Below are 17843 nucleotides of genomic sequence, written 5' to 3' on the forward strand. Positions count from 1 at the left end.
ATACCCCCTTCTCTGTAACCTCCTCAAGCCTTACAACCCTCCGAAATCTCTGCGCTCCTCCAATTCTGGCCTCTTGTCCATCCTCGATTTTAACCATTGGCAGCCGTGCCTTCAGCTGCCTAGGCCCCAAGCTCTGGAATTCCCTCCCTTAAACCACTCCGCCTCTCTACCTCACTCACCTCATTTAAAATGCTCCTACCTCTTTGACCAAGCCAGTCCTAATTTATCCTTCTGTGGCTCAGTGTCAAATTTTTGTGATTCCTGTGAAGTGCCATGGGACATTTTACTATGTTAAATGTGCTATATAAATGCAAGTTGTTGTTGAATAACCTGAAACTGTACAATTACAGTGAGTAACCCTTACCCAGCTGAATAAGCAATAACTCTGTAAAGTTACAGCGAGTAACCCCTGTTTGGGGGTGGGGGGAGGAGAGTCCAAAACTAGGGGCCATAAATATAAGATAATCACTAATAAACCCAATAAGGAATTCATGAGAAACTTCTTTCCCGAGAGTAGTTAGAATGTGGAACTCGATACCACAGGGGGTAGTTGAGGCGAATAGCATAGAGGCATTTAAGGGGAAGCTAGATAAACACATGAGGGAGAAAGGAATAGAAGGATATGCTGATAGGGTGAGATGAATCAAGGTGGAAGGAGGCTCGTGTGGAGCATAAACACCGGCACAGACAAGTTGGTCCCAATGGCCTGTTTCTGTGCTGTACATTCTATGTAATTCTATATAACCCTTACCCTGCAGAATGAACCGATACTCTGTACAGTCACAGCACGTAGCCCTTACCCTGCAGAATGAACCGATACTCTGTACAGTCACAGCACGTAACCCTTATCCTGCTGAATGAACCGATACTCTGTACAGTCACAAGCACATAACCCTTATCCTGCTGAATGAACCGATACTCTGTACAGTCACAGCACATAACCCTTATCCTGCTGAATGAACCGATACTCTGTACAGTCACAGCACGTAACCCTTACCCTGCAGAATGAACAGATACTCTGTAGTCACAGCACATAACCCTTACCCTGCTGAATGAACAGATACTCTGTAGAGTCACAGCACGTAACCCTTACCCTGCTGAATGAACAGATACTCTGTAGTCACAGCACGTAACCCTTACCCTGCTGAATGAACAGATACTCTGTACAGTCACAGCACGTAACCCTTACCGTGCTGAATGAACCGATACTCTGTACAGTCACAGCACGTAACCCTTACCCTGCTGAATGAACCGATACTCTGTACAGTCATAGCACGTAACCCTTACCCTGCTGAATGAACAGATACTCTGTACAGTCACAGCACATAACCCTTACCCTGCTGAATGAACAGATACTCTGTACAGTCAGAGCACGTAACCCTTACTGTGCTGAATGAACCGATACTCTGTACAGTCACAGCACGTAACCCTTACTGTGCTGAATGAACAGATACTCTGTACAGTCACAGCACGTAACCCTTACCCTGCTGAATGAACCGATACTCTGTACAGTCACAGCACGTAACCCTTACCCTGCTGAATGAACAGGAACTCTACAATTACACAGCAAACAATGAGCCAGAATTTAAACAGTGTATTTACAGAGAAAACAATTACAGGTTAAAGAGTTAACATTTTTCTTGTTGCTAAGGGAGGGTTTATACCAAAGCTGTAAAGGTGCTGCAGAGCAGTTCAAAGACAGACAGGTACAGAACGCACTCCTCCAAATTGACATTTTGCGACAGAAGGCTTCATGTTATTGCCATGACGAGGGCAGTGTGTCTTGGAGCTAATTTGCAGTATGTAGCTCCATATCTCTGATTTGTTCAGTACAAAAATATAACCATTTGTTCGGGTGAAAGGGGACTGCATGTCAAACCTCTGCAACTTTTGACCCTTTCTCTGAAAGCAGTGAAGCTGCACAGGGATGGTGTAGCAAACAGAATACTGGTGGAGGACTCTAAGGCAGTCATTCAGCGGAGGGCTCGGAGATGGGCAGACCCACCCGCTCCTGCCCTGTACTGAATGAGTGCCTCCTGCTCACTGCCATATGTTTATATGCATGTATGTATATACACATGTATTATATAATATAGTGCATAGTTTATTTCTTTATCAATGAACTCAGTTTCTGTCGCTGGTTATGGGTGTGATGAATGCATTAAAGGTGTAGCGATGTAAGCAAATAAGAAAAATGGGTGATATCAACTTAAAACCCAAAGATACATGTCACCTTAGAACTGGTGCAATAAGTTCTTTTAGAGACCTATTTCTCAATAGTGAATTCTTGGGAAGTAAACTAGACACTATATATATATATAATATATGTATACATTATTATATATAAAATATACAGACAATGCAGTCTAAAGAGCAATAGCACAATTACCAAAAATAACAGTCAGGCATACATGTGGAGTGACCCTGTGGTCCTGCTACAGTGAGTGGGTTGTGGACATACAGTGTCGGGTTGGGAGCTGCACCTTATAATGCACGTAATGTTAAAAGATGCAGCTTCCCAGTATGTAAAGGGAAGTCGATCAAACTGAATAGTTACACAGCTTTAAAGAATGGACCAGCTACTCTCGCTGGGTAAACGAGGTGTGTGGTTGAATAGCCTGTCGCCATTCGCTGCCTGGGCTCACGCAGGAAGAATGGCCACTTAAAGCAAGGTATCGGAGGGCTCGAGAATCTGTAACCAAAGAAAGATTGGACCTCTGGAGGTGTGGGCGGGGAGATATTGAGGGGCTGGGTGGAAAGAAAGGAACTGGAATATCCAAACTGGACCATCCCGACAACATAATACACAGGACATCTGCTGCTCTACTGACTCTCTGACACTGGATGGAAGGGTACATTGAATCAAGCCTACTTCTCCCCTCTGACTCCTTGAGGCCCGCGTTAGATGTTTGGGAAACCAGACATGGGAGCCCGAGCGTCCAGTAAAGGGCAGTGAGCGGACCATCAATATATTACTGCTTTAACCTACCCTGACTGTGAACGATCGCCCTTCAGGTGAGACAGTATATTTGAATTTCCTCTCGCCTAACCCTAAACAGAATCTCAATCCAATTTGTTTTAAATGCTAAGCTTATTGTCCAAATACAGCTCCTAGTGTGGAGTCAAACTGACCTGGTTCAATCTAGATACAGAGGAGGAAGCCATTTAGCCCCTCAAGTCTGCGCCGCCATTCAATAGATCATGAGTGATCGGCACCTCAACTCCATTTACCCGCCGCCTTTGCTCCATGTCCAGGGATACCTCTGCCTAAAATAGATCTAGCAATCTCAGTCTTGAAAGCTCCAATTGACTCCCAGCATCCACAACCTTTTGGGGGGAGAGTTCCAGATTTCCACGACCCTTTGTGTGAAGAAGTACTTCCTGACATCACCCCTGAACGGCCTAGCTCCAAATTTAAGATTATGCCACCTTGGTCTGGACACCCCCACCAGAGGAAATAGCTTCCCTGTATCTACCCCATCTAATCATTTTAAACATCTCAATTAGATCACCCCTCAACCATCTAAACTCAAGGAGAAGGGTTCGACCCGAAACGTCACCTCAAATTTCTCTCCACGGATGTTGCCTGACCTGCTGAGTTTTTCCAGCATTTTCTGTTGTTATTTCCAAGATTATGCAATCTGTCCTCATAATTTAACTTTTTAAAGCCCTGGTATAATTCTGGCCAGTGTATCCTTCCTGAGGTGCGGTGCCCAGAACTGAACGCAGTGTCCAGATGGGGTCTGACCAAGGCTGTGTACAACTGAAGCATCACTTCCTCCCCTTTGTATTCTAGCCCGAGATAAAGGCCAACATTCCATTAAACCCTTTGATGACTTTTTCTACCTGTGCACTAAGCTTTGTGGTTAATCTACCCGAATTCCCAAATCCCTTTTCTCCTCCAGTATCTAGTCTCTCGCCGTTTAGAAGGTAGTCCAATTTATGTCTTGGTTTGTGCAGAGTCGGCGGAGTGGTGGACACTACAGTTGTCCTAAGGGCGCAAGGGTTCCCGGTCCTGATTGCAATCCTGCTAGAACTGCGCATGGGAGGGAGGGAAAAATCAGGCCGTGCTGCCTCTGTGGAAGAATAGCTAGCCTCCAATTACTGTCCGGCCTCCCGTGTGAATAACAGGAACTCGAGCGAGGTATCCCAGCACCAGTCACTGGCTTGCAAAACAACACCAAGAATTTGCATTTATATCACCCCTTTATGGTCCCAGGTGGAGGGGCCAGACCCAATCCGATAGGAGGGAGGTGAAGAGGTAGGTTGGAAGCACATTTCTGAAGGTGGTGAGGAATGAAGCAAGGCAATGGGGGTTGGGAAGAGAGTTCCACAGTGTGGGCAGGGGGTTAACAAGATGGCCAAGGGCTCGGCCCCTGGTTCTAGAGTGGGAGAGAGGTGGAAATGGAGCAGAGTGGAGCTGGAAGAGCAGAGACATTAGGCATGAGGAGGTTACAGTGGGATCTGTAGACGTGGATGTTGAAGCTGATACAGTGGGTGGGTGGGAGAAGGCGTCAGTGGGGAGTCAGTGAACTTTATTCAGGGCGTGCCAGAGAGTGGTCCTAAGATGGCCGAATAGGAAATAAGTCTGGAAAATAAAACAAATTGCTCCATGATTCCGCAAAAACAAATGACAAGTCTTTGAGAGAGTGCAATCCAAAATATCACTCCAAACAATTTGAAGCTACAATGCAAGGAAGTTTGGCTTTTTAGTGCATTTCAGAGAGTTTGGTGCAGCTTAACATTGATTTCCACACTTCTATTTACGTACAATGGGAAATGCCTCAATAATCCATAGAACGTGCGTTCAAATCCCACCACGGCAGATTGAGAATTTGAAATCAGCTTAAAAAAATAATCTGGAAATAGTAGAAGCTGGTCTCAGTAAAAAGTGACCATGAAGCTGTCGGATTGTCGTAAAAACCCAACCAATTCACTAAAGTCCTTTAGGGAAGAAAGCCTGCCGTCCTTACCCGAGTCGGGTCTATATGTGACTCCAGTCCCACACAGATGTGGTCGACTCTCAACGGCTCTCTTAAAGTGGCCTAGAAAGCCACTCAGTTGTATTCCCACCATCTCAGGGCAACTAGGGACGGGCAATAAATGCCGGCCCTTGCCAAAGACGCCCATATCCCGAGTTTGAATAAAAATAAAGCTACATGGGACATAGGAGGCGGCCATTCAGCCCATCACGCTGGTGCCGGTCGGTGCTAGCTCTTCAACTGGTGCTGTCTATTCCAATCCCATTCCCATACCCTTTCACGTTTCTCTTCAAATCCTTCCCCAGTTCCCTTTGAAATGATGTTACAGGCTCTGCCTCACTAGCCCCATGCTCTAATAACCCACTGTGAAAACTGTTCTAACATCCCCCCTTCATTCTGCCCCTGATAGTCTGTGCCCTACTGTTACCGATTGACCACTAACTGGATTCTCCAAACTAAGGAGAAAAAGGCAGTTGAAGAATCGAACAGACCGAGGACTATAGCTGCTTTAATATTAAAATATAAAATTCAAAGGAAACCTGAAATCTTGATCCTCAAAGCTGAAATAGGGATTATCTTTCACCAGGGAGCGAGAGGAGTTGAACTTAACTTGAGTTAGTTTGTCACAGTGCCAGGTGGAATGCACACGGTCAGACCTGTGTGATTTATATCTTCGTAGGTTTGACAAGTACTCGTGCCTGAAGGTCACTTTAAGAATGGACGGGGAGGAGTGGGGGTCCCTTTAAAACAGGCTTCACGCAGCAGGATTGGCTTGCAAGGGCCCATATTCTGAATGTGTTCTTGCATGCTCGGTAGGAGCGTAGGTGGGTAGTTGGCCGGCACGTTCCCTCCGATTTTCCACGGGTGTAAGTGGACAGATGATCCCTGCTGTTTCCCGGTACGCACACTGAGTGGGACAGGCTCCGTGCGAGGAGCAAGCATTCAGAGAATCAATCGGCCCTTTTCACAAACAACAGAGCGAAAGTTGACATGACAGTGAGCGATTGTGAGGACTGCGCTGAGAGATGTACTGTATGCAGATTTATATACCTGATTTATTCTTCACTGAATAGAATTTTAATCTAAAATTCTTCCAATAATTTTTTTTTAATCCCTGTACAAACTAACAGATAATTGCTGTGCTGTGCTTGTTCAAGATACAAAATATGTGTCGTTTTACAAGTTAGACGGATGACATTATATCAATTCTATTCACACAATTAGCGAAAATATTTACAGATTTAACATTTAAGAAAGTAGGGAGCGCGGAGAATCGAATCACGTCATTTGATGAGGAGCCTCCAGCATCTCCATGAGGAAGGTGTCAATGGGGGTGTCGCCGATCAGCTTGAAGAAGAACAGGTGTTCGAGACACTTGAGTCCGATCGATCGGAGGGCTGGCAGTCGCAGGAGCAGCTTTGCAAACCTGGAGAGGCGCAGGAAAACGCCATGTCAATCACCCCTTACAACAGAGACAGTAACAAGTGTTATTTGTTGAGCGAGTGGTCAATCTGTGGAACAGGCTCCCGAGGGAGATGGTGGAAGCAGTTAGTATTGATTCATTCAAATGCAAATTACTGTAGATAGATTTCTCTCAGAAAATAATATTTAGGATACAGTATATGAGTAATTTGAGACAGGACATGTGGTAAGTGCTGGGGTGGAAAAGGTGACTTTAGACCTGTGGTTCCCAAAGCTCTCCACCACTGGGGGGTTTCCCTTGCCTCGTATCTGGGTCTGTTGTAGACTCATTGATAGCAATCAAACTCTATGATTAGTCAATAACTCCATTACTGTATCAGGCGACTACCAGAATGGTAGAAGGCGAACTAGATAGACCTTGGTCTTTTATCATCTAGCATTTCCTATGTTCCTACGTCAATCATTCTGTTCATACATATTTACACACACACACAGTTCCCATTATTCATATTCACAGAAAGGTGCACTTGCTAGTAGCAGCCCTGTGACTCCTGCAGTCCGCAGCCTACACCCTTTGTGTTGTGTCAATTACATATCATAGGATTGACAACTGGCCCCTTTCATGTGACATTACTCACTGGGGCTTGCGCAAGCTGCCCAACTTTCACTCCGAAAGGCGGAAAATATCATCACCGGGAATTTCCTCGAATTCCTCCGACTGGCCGCTGTAATTTCAGTGGAAAATTCACATGGTGTATCTGGGGATTCTGCCGATCTTCTGCGGAAGTTGCACCCTCCCCCACCCATCTCAAGAAAATTCCCAGAGCATGTTGTCAGACTATATAGTTCAGGCTCAAACTACTATTCAAGTTTAGTCACAAGACATAAAAGATACAAAAAGAGTACAGTAAGTAAACAGTGAAACATTGCTAATGTTGGTCACCTCACTCAAACTAACATTAAAAAGCCAATGTCAATCGCTCTACTCCAACAAACAGTACAGAACAATGCCAATAACTCTTAAGAGGCAGTACGGGCTGAAGTTTCCATCAGACATGATAGCAGCGGAGAAGGGGCAAAATCAGGCAGCCCGGTCGACCTTCAAGCTCCCGCCATGAGCTCCATTGCATGCTCCCACTGGGAATGTCGCAGGCTGGCCGCCCTTTCCCCACCCGCTGTATGTAAATGCAGGTGAGGCCCAGATTTCTGGCAGATTTTGCTGCCTTCTGCTTCTCTTGCCACCTCTTCCCGAGACCACCTGGGAGAAAGGTGGTGTTAGGCCCAAGTTAATGGCAATAAAGCCCAGAATTCTGCAAATGGAGAATTCCAATTTGGCCCTCGCACTTACCTTTGTGGACCATGGTCCTGGCTGAGGCCTACAAAACCAGTATGTTTCTAAATCCTTGGGGGGGGGTCTTCCATCCCCTTTAACTTCCCTCACCGCCTCTGTGGGTGCTGCCACACCATTAGAATCTCCTCTTCGGCAGCTGCCTGCGCTGGTAGCACGATGCCTTGCTAGGACAGGAATGCAGCCTGGACCTACAACATCATAACACATTTTCCAACCTGTGCTCCCAGCAAGCAAGGCTTCGTGCTGAGTGTGCAGAATTAGCGCCTAATATTTCTACTTTGGTTTAATATAGTAGGAACACACAAAAACAGTCCAGAGGTTATTGAAGAGCTTTGGTAGGGTAGATAGATAGAGAGAAACTATTTCTTCTGGTGGGGGAGTCCAGAATAAGGACCTTAAAATCAGAGCCAGGCCCTTCGGGGGTGATGTTAGGAAGCACTTTTCCACACAAAGGGTAGTGGAAATCTGGAACTCTCTTCCCCAAAAAAGCTGTTGAGGCTGGGGGTTAACTGAAAATGTCAAAACTGAGATCGATAGACTTTTGTTAGGCAAGGGTATTGAGGGTTGTGGAACCAAGGCGAGTGGGTGGAGTTAAGATCAATGTTCCCTCTGAGCTGCACGGTAATCTGCAAGGTCCCGTGCGGTTTGCTCACAAGCTTTAACACTGGAGATACCGCACATACGCAGAAATTTAAAGGGACTGAAAGAAACAGGCCGCACAGAACATAGTGCAGCCTACAGGGAACATTGGTTAAGATACAGATCAGCCATGATCTAATTGAATGGTGGTGCAGGCTTTGCGGGGCTGAATAGCCTCCTCCTGCTCCTATATAGATTGTCCTACAGCATAGGCCGATGTTCTAGAAACATAAACACTGGCTGTTTAGTGCTTTGTAACATAAGACAACGCTCCAAGATATCTCACAGGTTGGATCCTCCATCAGAGGAAATAGTTTCTCTCTATCCACCCTATCAACTCCTTTAATCATCTTAAACATATCAATTAGATCACCCTTAATCTTCTATACACAAGGGAATACAAGCCTAGTCTATGCAACCTGTCCTCATAATTTAATCCTGTGCAATTGGGATCCATATTTGCTCAGTGCAGAATCCTACCAAAAGGGAACGGTAGGGTAGTGGTTATGTTATTGGACTAGTAATCCAGAGGCCTGGACTAATGATCCAGAGATGTGAGTTCAAATCCCACCACGGCAGTTAATAAATTCAGTTAATTAAATAAATCTGGAATAAAAAGCCATTATCAATAATGGTGACCATGAAACTATCGGATTGTTGTAAAAACCCATCTTGTTCACTAATGCCCTTTAGGGAAGGAAATCTGCTGTCCTTACCTGGACTGGCCTATATGTGACTCCAGACCCACAGCAATGTGGTTGACTCTTAACTGCCTAGCATTTCACTCAGTTGTAACTGGACAGACCACGGCACACCCAGCCCAGTCGACCCTGCAAAGTCCTCCTCACCAACATCTGGGGACTTGTGCCAAAATTGGGAGAGCTGTCGCACAGACTAGTCAAGTGACAGTCATACTCACAGAATCATACCTTTCAGCCAATGTCCCAAACTCCTCCATCACCATCCCAGGGGTGGTAGTACAGTCGGGAAGGAGTGGCCCTGGGAGTCCTCAACATTGACTCCGGACCCCATGGAACCTCCTGCTGATTACCAACTCCTGCCCTCCCTCAGCTGATGAATCAGTAATCCTCTATGTTGAATACCACTTGGAAGAAGCACAGAATACTCTGGGTGGGGGACTTCAATGTCCACCACCAAGAGTGGCTCAGTAGCACCACTACTGGCCAAGTCCTGAAGGACCTAGCTGCCAGTCTGGGCCTGCGACAGGTGGTGAGAGAACCAACACAAGGGAAAAACCTACTTGGCCTCGTCCTCACCAATCTACCTATCGCAGATGCATCTGTCCATGACAGTATTGGTAGCAGTGACCACCGCACAGTCATTGTGGAGACAAGGTCCCATCTTCACACTGAGGACACCCTCCATTGTGTTGTATGGCACAACCACTGTGCTAAATGGGATAGATCTAGCAGCTCAAAACTGGGCATCCATGAGGTGCTGTGGACCATCAGCAGCAGAATTGTACTCCACCACAATCTTTAACCTCATGGCCCGGCATATCCCTCACTCTACCATTACCATCAAGCCAGGGGACCAACCCTGGTTCAATAAGGAGTGTAGAGGAGCAGCACCAGGCGTACCTAAAAATGAGGTGGGAAGCTGCAACACAGGACTACATGCATGTTAAAAAGCAGAAGCAGCATGCTATAGACAGGGCTAAGCAATCCCACAATCAACGGATCAGATCAAAGCTATCCAGTCGTGAATGGTGTTGGACGGGAGGAGGAGGCTCCATGAATATCCCCATCCTCAATGATGGTGGAGCCCAACAAGTGAGTGCAAAAGACAAGGCTGAAGCGTTTGCAGCCAGAAGTGCCGAGTGGGTGATCCATATCGGCCTCCTCCTGAGGTCCCCACCATCACACAAACCAGTCTTCAGCCAATTCAATTCACTCCACATGATATCAAGAAACAGCTGAGCGCACTGGATACAGCAAAGGCTGTGGGCCCCAATAACATCCCGGCTATCGTGCTGAAGACATGTGCTCCAGAACTAGCCATGCCTCTAGCCAAGCTGTTCCAGTACAGCTACAACATTAGCATCTATCCGACAATGTGGAAAACTGCCCCAAGTATGTCCTGTCCACAAAAAGCAGGACAAATCTAACCCGGCCAATTACTGCCCCATCAGTCTACTCTCAATCATCAGCAAAGTGATGGAAGGTGTCATCGACAGTGCTATCAAGCAGCACTTACTCACCAATAACCTGCTCACTGATCCCAGTGTGGGTTCCGCTAAGACCACTCGGCTCCCGACCTCATTACAGCCTTGGTCCAAACATGGACAAAGGAGCTGGATTCCAGCAGCATTTGACCGAGTGTGGCATCAAGATGCCCTAGTAAAACTGAAGTCAATGGGAATCGGGGGGGAAAACGCTCCACTGGCTGGTGTCTTACCTAGCACAAAGGGTGGTGGTTGAAGGTCAATCATCACAGCCTAGGACATTGTTGCAGGAGTTCCTTAGGGCAGTGTCCTAGGCCCAACCATCTTCAGCTGCTTCATCAATGACCTTCCCTCCAACATAAGGTCAGAAATGGGGATGTTCGCTGATGACTGCAGTGTTCAGCGCCATTCACAACTCCACAGATAATGAAGCAGTCCATGCCCACTTGGAACAAGACCTGAATGACGTTCAGGCTTGGGCTAATAAGTGGCAGGTAACAGAAGTGCCAGGCAATGACCATCTCCAACAAGCAAGAGTTTAACCGCCTCCCCTTGACCTTCAACGGCATTACCATCACTGAATCCTCCACCATCAACATCCTGGGGGGGGTCACCATTGACCAGAAACTTAACTGGACCAGCCACATAAATACTGTGGCAACAAGAGCAGGTCAGAGGCTAGGTATTCTGCGGCGAGTGACTCACCTCCTGACTCCCCAAAGCCTTTCCATCATCTACAAGGCCAAGTAAGGAGTGTGATGGAATACTCTCCACTTGCCTGGATGAGTGCAGCTCCAACAACACTCAAGAAGCTCGACACCATCCAGGACAAAGCAGCCCGCTTGATTGGCACCCCATCCACCACCTTAAACATTCACTCCACCACCGATGTACCGTGGCTGCAGTGTGTACCATCTACAAGATGCACTGCAGCAACTCGCCAAGGCTTCTTCGGCAGCACCTCCCAAACCCACAACCTCTTCCACCTAGAAGGACAAGGGCAGCAGGCGCATGTGAACACCACCAGCTCCAAGTCACACGCCATCCTGACTTAGAAGTATATCGCCGATCCTTCATCGTTGCTGGGTCAAAATCCTGGAACTCCCTACCTAACAGCACTGTGGGAGTACCTTCACCACACAGACTACAGCAGTTCAAGGTGGCGGCTCACCACCACCTTCTCGAGGGCAATTAGGGATGGGTAATAAATACTGGCTTTGCCAGCGACGCCCACATCCCATAAACGAATTAAAACAAAAAGAGCAACACCTGAGAGGGACCATAAGGTATTGTTAGTCTTGGTGAGAGGGGACCTGATGTTGGTGCAGCGCTTTGTTGCCTCAAATTATAGGCACATGCGCCAAAAAAGCTTCATGCAGTGGGTTCAGTTAAACAGGTACAGACAGAAACAGAGGCACAGCAACAGCTAGATATGGAGACAGATAGATGCAGCCAGAAAACAGGCACAGAAACACAACCAGAGACAGATATAGAGACAGCTGTAAAGGACACAAAGATACAGCCACAGGGACAGAGGAGCGCACACACACACACAGAGTTCCTTACCGGCCAGGCTGGTCCGGGTACTTGTGTTTTGTATAAGCCTCTAGTGATGCATACACCTTCTCCCTCAGAGATTCCACTTCGCCTGGGTTTGATAAGCCTTTAGCATCTAAACAGCGTGTTGAAAATATTCACATTTACTTTTGGAGCATAACATTAGTTAAAATATAGGTGTCTGCAATGTACAGAATTCAAACAAATCAGTCTTCCCATTCACCGCCACTGAACAGAATTCCAGTGAATAAACCACTTCACGTTCCATCCCATTATATAGCACTCCAATGAATCAATCCTTTTCTATTCACTCCCATTATATAGAATTTCAATCAGCCAAACCTCTTCTCATTCATTCCTATCACATAGAATTCCAACAAATAACTTGCTTCCCATTCACTCCCAGTGTATGTAAATTCAATGGATCAAATCCCTCCCCATTCACTCCCACTGTATGTAAATTCAATGGACCAAATCCCTCCCCATTCACTCCCAGTGTATGTAAATTCAATGGACCAAATCCCTCCCCATTCACTCCCAGTGTATGTAAATTCAATGGACCAAATCCCTCCCCATTCACTCCGTGTATGTAAATTCAATGGACCAAATCCCTCCCCATTCACTCCCAGTGTATGTAAATTCAATGGACCAAATCCCTCCCCATTCACTCCCAGTGTATGTAAATTCAATGGACCAAATCCCACCCCATTCACTCCCAGTGTATGTAAATTCAATGGACCAAATCCCTCCCCATTCACTCCCAGTGTATGTAAATTCAATGGACCAAATCCCTCCCCATTCACTCCCACTGTATGTAAATTCAATGGACCAAATCCCACCCCATTCACTCCCAGTGTATGTAAATTCAATGGACCAAATCCCTCCCCATTCACTCCCAGTGTATGTAAATTCAATGGACCAAATCCCTCCCCATTCACACCCACTGTATGTAAATTCAATGGACCAAATCCCTCCCCATTCACACCCAGTGTATGTAAATTCAATGGACCAAATCCCTCCCCATTCACTCCCAGTGTATGTAAATTCATTGGCCCAAATCCATCCCCATTCACTCCTACTGTATGTAAATTCAATGGACCAAATCCCTCCCCATTCACACCCACTGTATGTAAATTCAATGGACCAAATCTCTCCCCATTCACACCCAGTGTATGTAAATTCAATGGACCAAATCCCTCCCCATTCACTCCCACTGTCTGTAAATTCAATGGACCAAATCCCTCCCCATTCACACCCAGTGTATGTAAATTCAATGGATCAAATCCCTCCCCATTCACACCCAGTGTATGTAAATTCAATGGACCAAATCCCTCCCCATTCACACCCACTGTATGTAAATTCAATGGACCAAATCCCTCCCCATTCACACCCAGTGTATGTAAATTCAATGGGCCAAATCCCTCCCCATTCACTCCCACTGTATGTAAATTCAATGGACCAAATCCCTCCCCATTCACTCCCAGTGTACGTAAATTCAATGGACCAAATCCCTCCCTATTCACTCCCACTGTATGTAAATTCAATGGACCAAATCAATCCCCATTCACTCCCACTGTATGTAAATTCAATGGACCAAATCCATCCCCATTCACTCTGTGTATGTAAATTCAATGGACCAAATCGCACCCCATTTACACCCAGTGTATGTAAATTCAATGGACCAAATCCATCCCCATTCACTCCCAGTGTATGTAAATTCAATGGACCAAATCGCACCCCATTTACACCCAGTGTATGTAAATTCAATGGACCAAATCCCTCCCCATTCACACCCACTGTATGTAAATTCAATGGACCAAATCCCTCCCCATTCACACCCAGTGTATGTAAATTCAATGGACCAAATCTCTCCCCATTCACTCCCAGTGTATGTAAATTCAATGGACCAAATCCCTCCCCATTCACTCCCACTGTATGTAAATTCAATGGACCAAATCCATCCCCATTCACTCCCAGTGTATGTAAATTCAATGGACCAAATCCCTCCCCATTCACTCCCACTGTATGTAAATTCAAGGGACCAAATCCCTCCCCATTCACTCCCAGTGTATGTAAATTCAATGGACCAAATCCTTCCCCAATCACTCCCACTGTATGTAAATTCAATGGACCAAATCCCTCCCCATTCACACCCACTGTATGTAAATTCAATGGACCAAATCCCTCCCCATTCACTCCCAGTTTATGTAAATTCATTGGCCCAAATCCCACCCCAATCACTCCCACTGTATGTAAATTCAATGGACCAAATCCCTCCCCATTCACACCCACTGTATGTAAATTCAATGGACCAAATCCCTCCCCATTCACTCCCAGTGTATGTAAATTCAATGGACCAAATCCCTCCCCATTCACTCCCAGTTTATGTAAATTCATTGGCCCAAATCCCACCCCAATCACTCCCACTGTATGCAAATTCAATGGACCAAATCCCTCCCCATTCACTCCGTGTATGTAAATTCAATTGACCAAATCCCTCCCCATTCACTCCCAGTGTATGTAAATTCAATGGACCAAATCTCTCCCCATTCACACCCACTGTATGTTAATTCAATGGACCAAATCCCTCCCCATTCACTCCCAGTGTATGTAAATTCAATGGACCAATTCTCTCCCCATTCACTCCCAGTGTATGTAAATTCATTGGCCCAAATCCCTCCCCATTCACTCCCACTGTATGTAAATTCAATGGACCAAATCCCTGCCCATTCACTCCCAGTGTATGTAAATTCATTGGCCCAAATCCCTCCCCATTCACTCCCACTGTATGTAAATTCAATGGACCAAATCCCTGCCCATTCACTCCCAGTGTATGTAAATTCAATGGACCAAATCCCTCCCCATTCACTCCCACTGCATGTAAATTCAATGGACCAAATCCATCCCCATTCACTCCCAGTGTATGTAAATTCAATGGACCAAATCCCTCCCCATTCACTCCCAGTGTATGTAAATTCAATGGACCAAATCCCTCCCCATTCACTCCCACTGTATGTAAATTCAATGGACCAAATCCATCCCCATTCACTCCCAGTGTATGTAAATTCAATGGACCAAATCCCTCCCCATTCACTCCCACTGTATGTAAATTCAATGGACCAAATCGCACCCCATTTACACCCAGTGTATGTAAATTCAATGGACCAAATCCATCCCCATTCACTCCCAGTGTATGTAAATTCAATGGACCAAATCCCTCCCCATTCACTCCCACTGTATGTAAATTCAATGGACCAAATCCCTCCTCATTCACACCCACTGTATGTAAATTCAATGGACCAAATCCCTCCCCATTCACTCCCAGTGTATGTAAATTCAATGGACCAAATCCCTCCCCATTCACTCCCACTGTATGTAAATTCAAAGGACCAAATCCCTCCTCATTCACTCCCAGTGTATGGAAATTCAATGGACCAAATCCCTCCCCATTTAGTCGCAGTGTATGTAAATTCAATGGACCAAATCCCTCCCCATTCACTCCCAGTGTATGTAAATTCAATGGACCAAATCCCTCCCCATTCACTCCCACTGTATGTAAATTCAATGGACCAAATCCCTCCCCATTCACTCCCAGTGTATGTAAATTCAATGGCCCAAATCCCACCCCATTTACACCCAGTGTATGTAAATTCAATGGACCAAATCCCTCCCCATATACACCGTGTATGTAAATTCAATGCACCAAATCCCTCCCCATTTAGTCGCAGTGTATGTAAATTCAATGGACCAAATCCCTCCCCATTCACTCCCACTGTATGTAAATTCAATGGACCAAATCTCTCCCCTTTCACACCCACTGTATGTAAATTCAATGGACCAAATCCCTCCCCATTCACTCCCAGTGTATGTAAATTCAATGGACCAAATCCCTCCCCATTCACTCCCAGTGTATGTAAATTCAATGGCCCAAACCCCTCCCCATTCACTCACAGTGTATGTAAATTCAATGGCCCAAATCCCTCCCCATTCACTCCCAGTGTATGTAAATTCAATGGCCCAAATCTCTCCCCATTCACTCCCAGTGTATGTAAATTCAATGGCCCAAATCCCACCCCATTTACACCCAGTGTATGTAAATTCAATGGAACAAATCCCTCCCCATTTACACCGTGTATGTAAATTCAATGGGTCAAATCCCTCCCCATTCACACCCAGTGTATGTAAATTCAATGGAGCTAATCCATCCCCATTCACACCCAGTGTATGTACATTCAATGGACCAAATCCCTCCCCATTCACTCCCAGTGTATGTACATTGAATGGACGAAATTCCTCCCCATTCACACCCACTATGTAAATTCAATGGACTAAATCCCTCCCCATTCACTCCCACTGTATGTAAATTCATGGACCAAATCCCTCCCCATTCGCTCCCAGTGTATGTAAATTCAATGGCCCAAATCCCACCCCATTTACACCCAGTGTATGTAAATTCAATGGATCAAATCCCTCCCCATTCACTCCCACTGCATGTAAATTCAATGGACCAAATCCATCCCCATTCACTCCCAGTGTATGTAAATTCAATGGACCAAATCCCTCCCCATTCACTCCCAGTGTATGTAAATTCAATGGACCAAATCCCTCCCCATTCACACCCAGTGTATGTAAATTCAATGGACCAAATCCCTCCCCATTCACTCCCAGTGTATGTAAATTCATTGGAGCAAGTCCCTCCCCATTCGCTCCCAGTGTATGTAAATTCAATGGACCAAATCCCTCCCCATTCACACCCAGTGTATGTAAATTCAATGGACCAAATCCCTCCCCATTCACTCCCAGTGTATGTAAATTCAATGGAGCAAGTCCCTCCCCATTCGCTCCCAGTGTATGTAAATTCAATGGACCAAATCCCTCCCCATTCACACCCAGTGTATGTAAATCCAATGGACCAAATCCATCCCCATTCACACCCAGTGTATGTAAATTCAATGGACCAAATCCCTCCCCATTCACTCCCAGTGTATGTAAATTCAATGGACCAAATCCCTCCCCATTCACTCCCAGTGTATGTAAATTCAATGGACCAAATCCCTCCCCATTCACTCCCACTGTATGTAAATTCAATGGACCAAATCCATCCCCATTCACTCCCAGTGTATGTAAATTCAATGGACCAAATCCCTCCCCATTCACTCCCACTGTATGTAAATTCAATGGACCAAATCGCACCCCATTTACACCCAGTGTATGTAAATTCAATGGACCAAATCCATCCCCATTCACTCCCAGTGTATGTAAATTCAATGGACCAAATCCCTCCCCATTCACTCCCACTGTATGTAAATTCAATGGACCAAATCCCTCCTCATTCACACCCACTGTATGTAAATTCAAAGGACCAAATCCCTCCTCATTCACTCCCAGTGTATGGAAATTCAATGGACCAAATCCCTCCCCATTTAGTCGCAGTGTATGTAAATTCAATGGACCAAATCCCTCCCCATTCACTCCCAGTGTATGTAAATTCAATGGACCAAATCCCTCCCCATTCACTCCCACTGTATGTAAATTCAAAGGACCAAATCCCTCCTCATTCACTCCCAGTGTATGGAAATTCAATGGACCAAATCCCTCCCCATTTAGTCGCAGTGTATGTAAATTCAATGGACCAAATCCCTCCCCATTCACTCCCACTGTATGTAAATTCAATGGACCAAATCCCTCCCCATTCACTCCCACTGTA

The 17843-nt window shown here is 45.8% G+C and overlaps 1 protein-coding gene across 4 annotated transcripts in view; it reads right to left on the bottom strand.

Annotated features, from left to right (window-relative positions):
- Positions 1–1579: 1579 nt before the first annotated feature.
- LOC147121722 (retinoic acid receptor RXR-gamma-A-like) overlaps positions 1580–17843 on the bottom strand; it is a 387129-nt gene continuing 370865 nt past the window's right edge. For all 4 annotated transcript variants that reach the window (XM_085982171.1, XM_085982169.1, XM_085982172.1 and 1 more), the window contains exons 9-10: positions 12146–12251; positions 1580–6408 (exon numbers count right to left, since the gene is read on the bottom strand). In XM_085982171.1, the coding sequence (XP_085838297.1) occupies positions 6261–6408; positions 12146–12251 (254 nt within the window). In that variant the 3' untranslated portion in view covers positions 1580–6260. The remainder of the gene's footprint in view (positions 6409–12145; positions 12252–17843) is intronic.

The sequence above is a fragment of the Somniosus microcephalus genome, chromosome 3, assembly GCF_052327205.1.
Source record: "Somniosus microcephalus isolate GS21.2 chromosome 3, FLI_Smic_1.0, whole genome shotgun sequence".
Classification (NCBI taxonomy): Eukaryota; Metazoa; Chordata; class Chondrichthyes; order Squaliformes; family Somniosidae; genus Somniosus; species Somniosus microcephalus.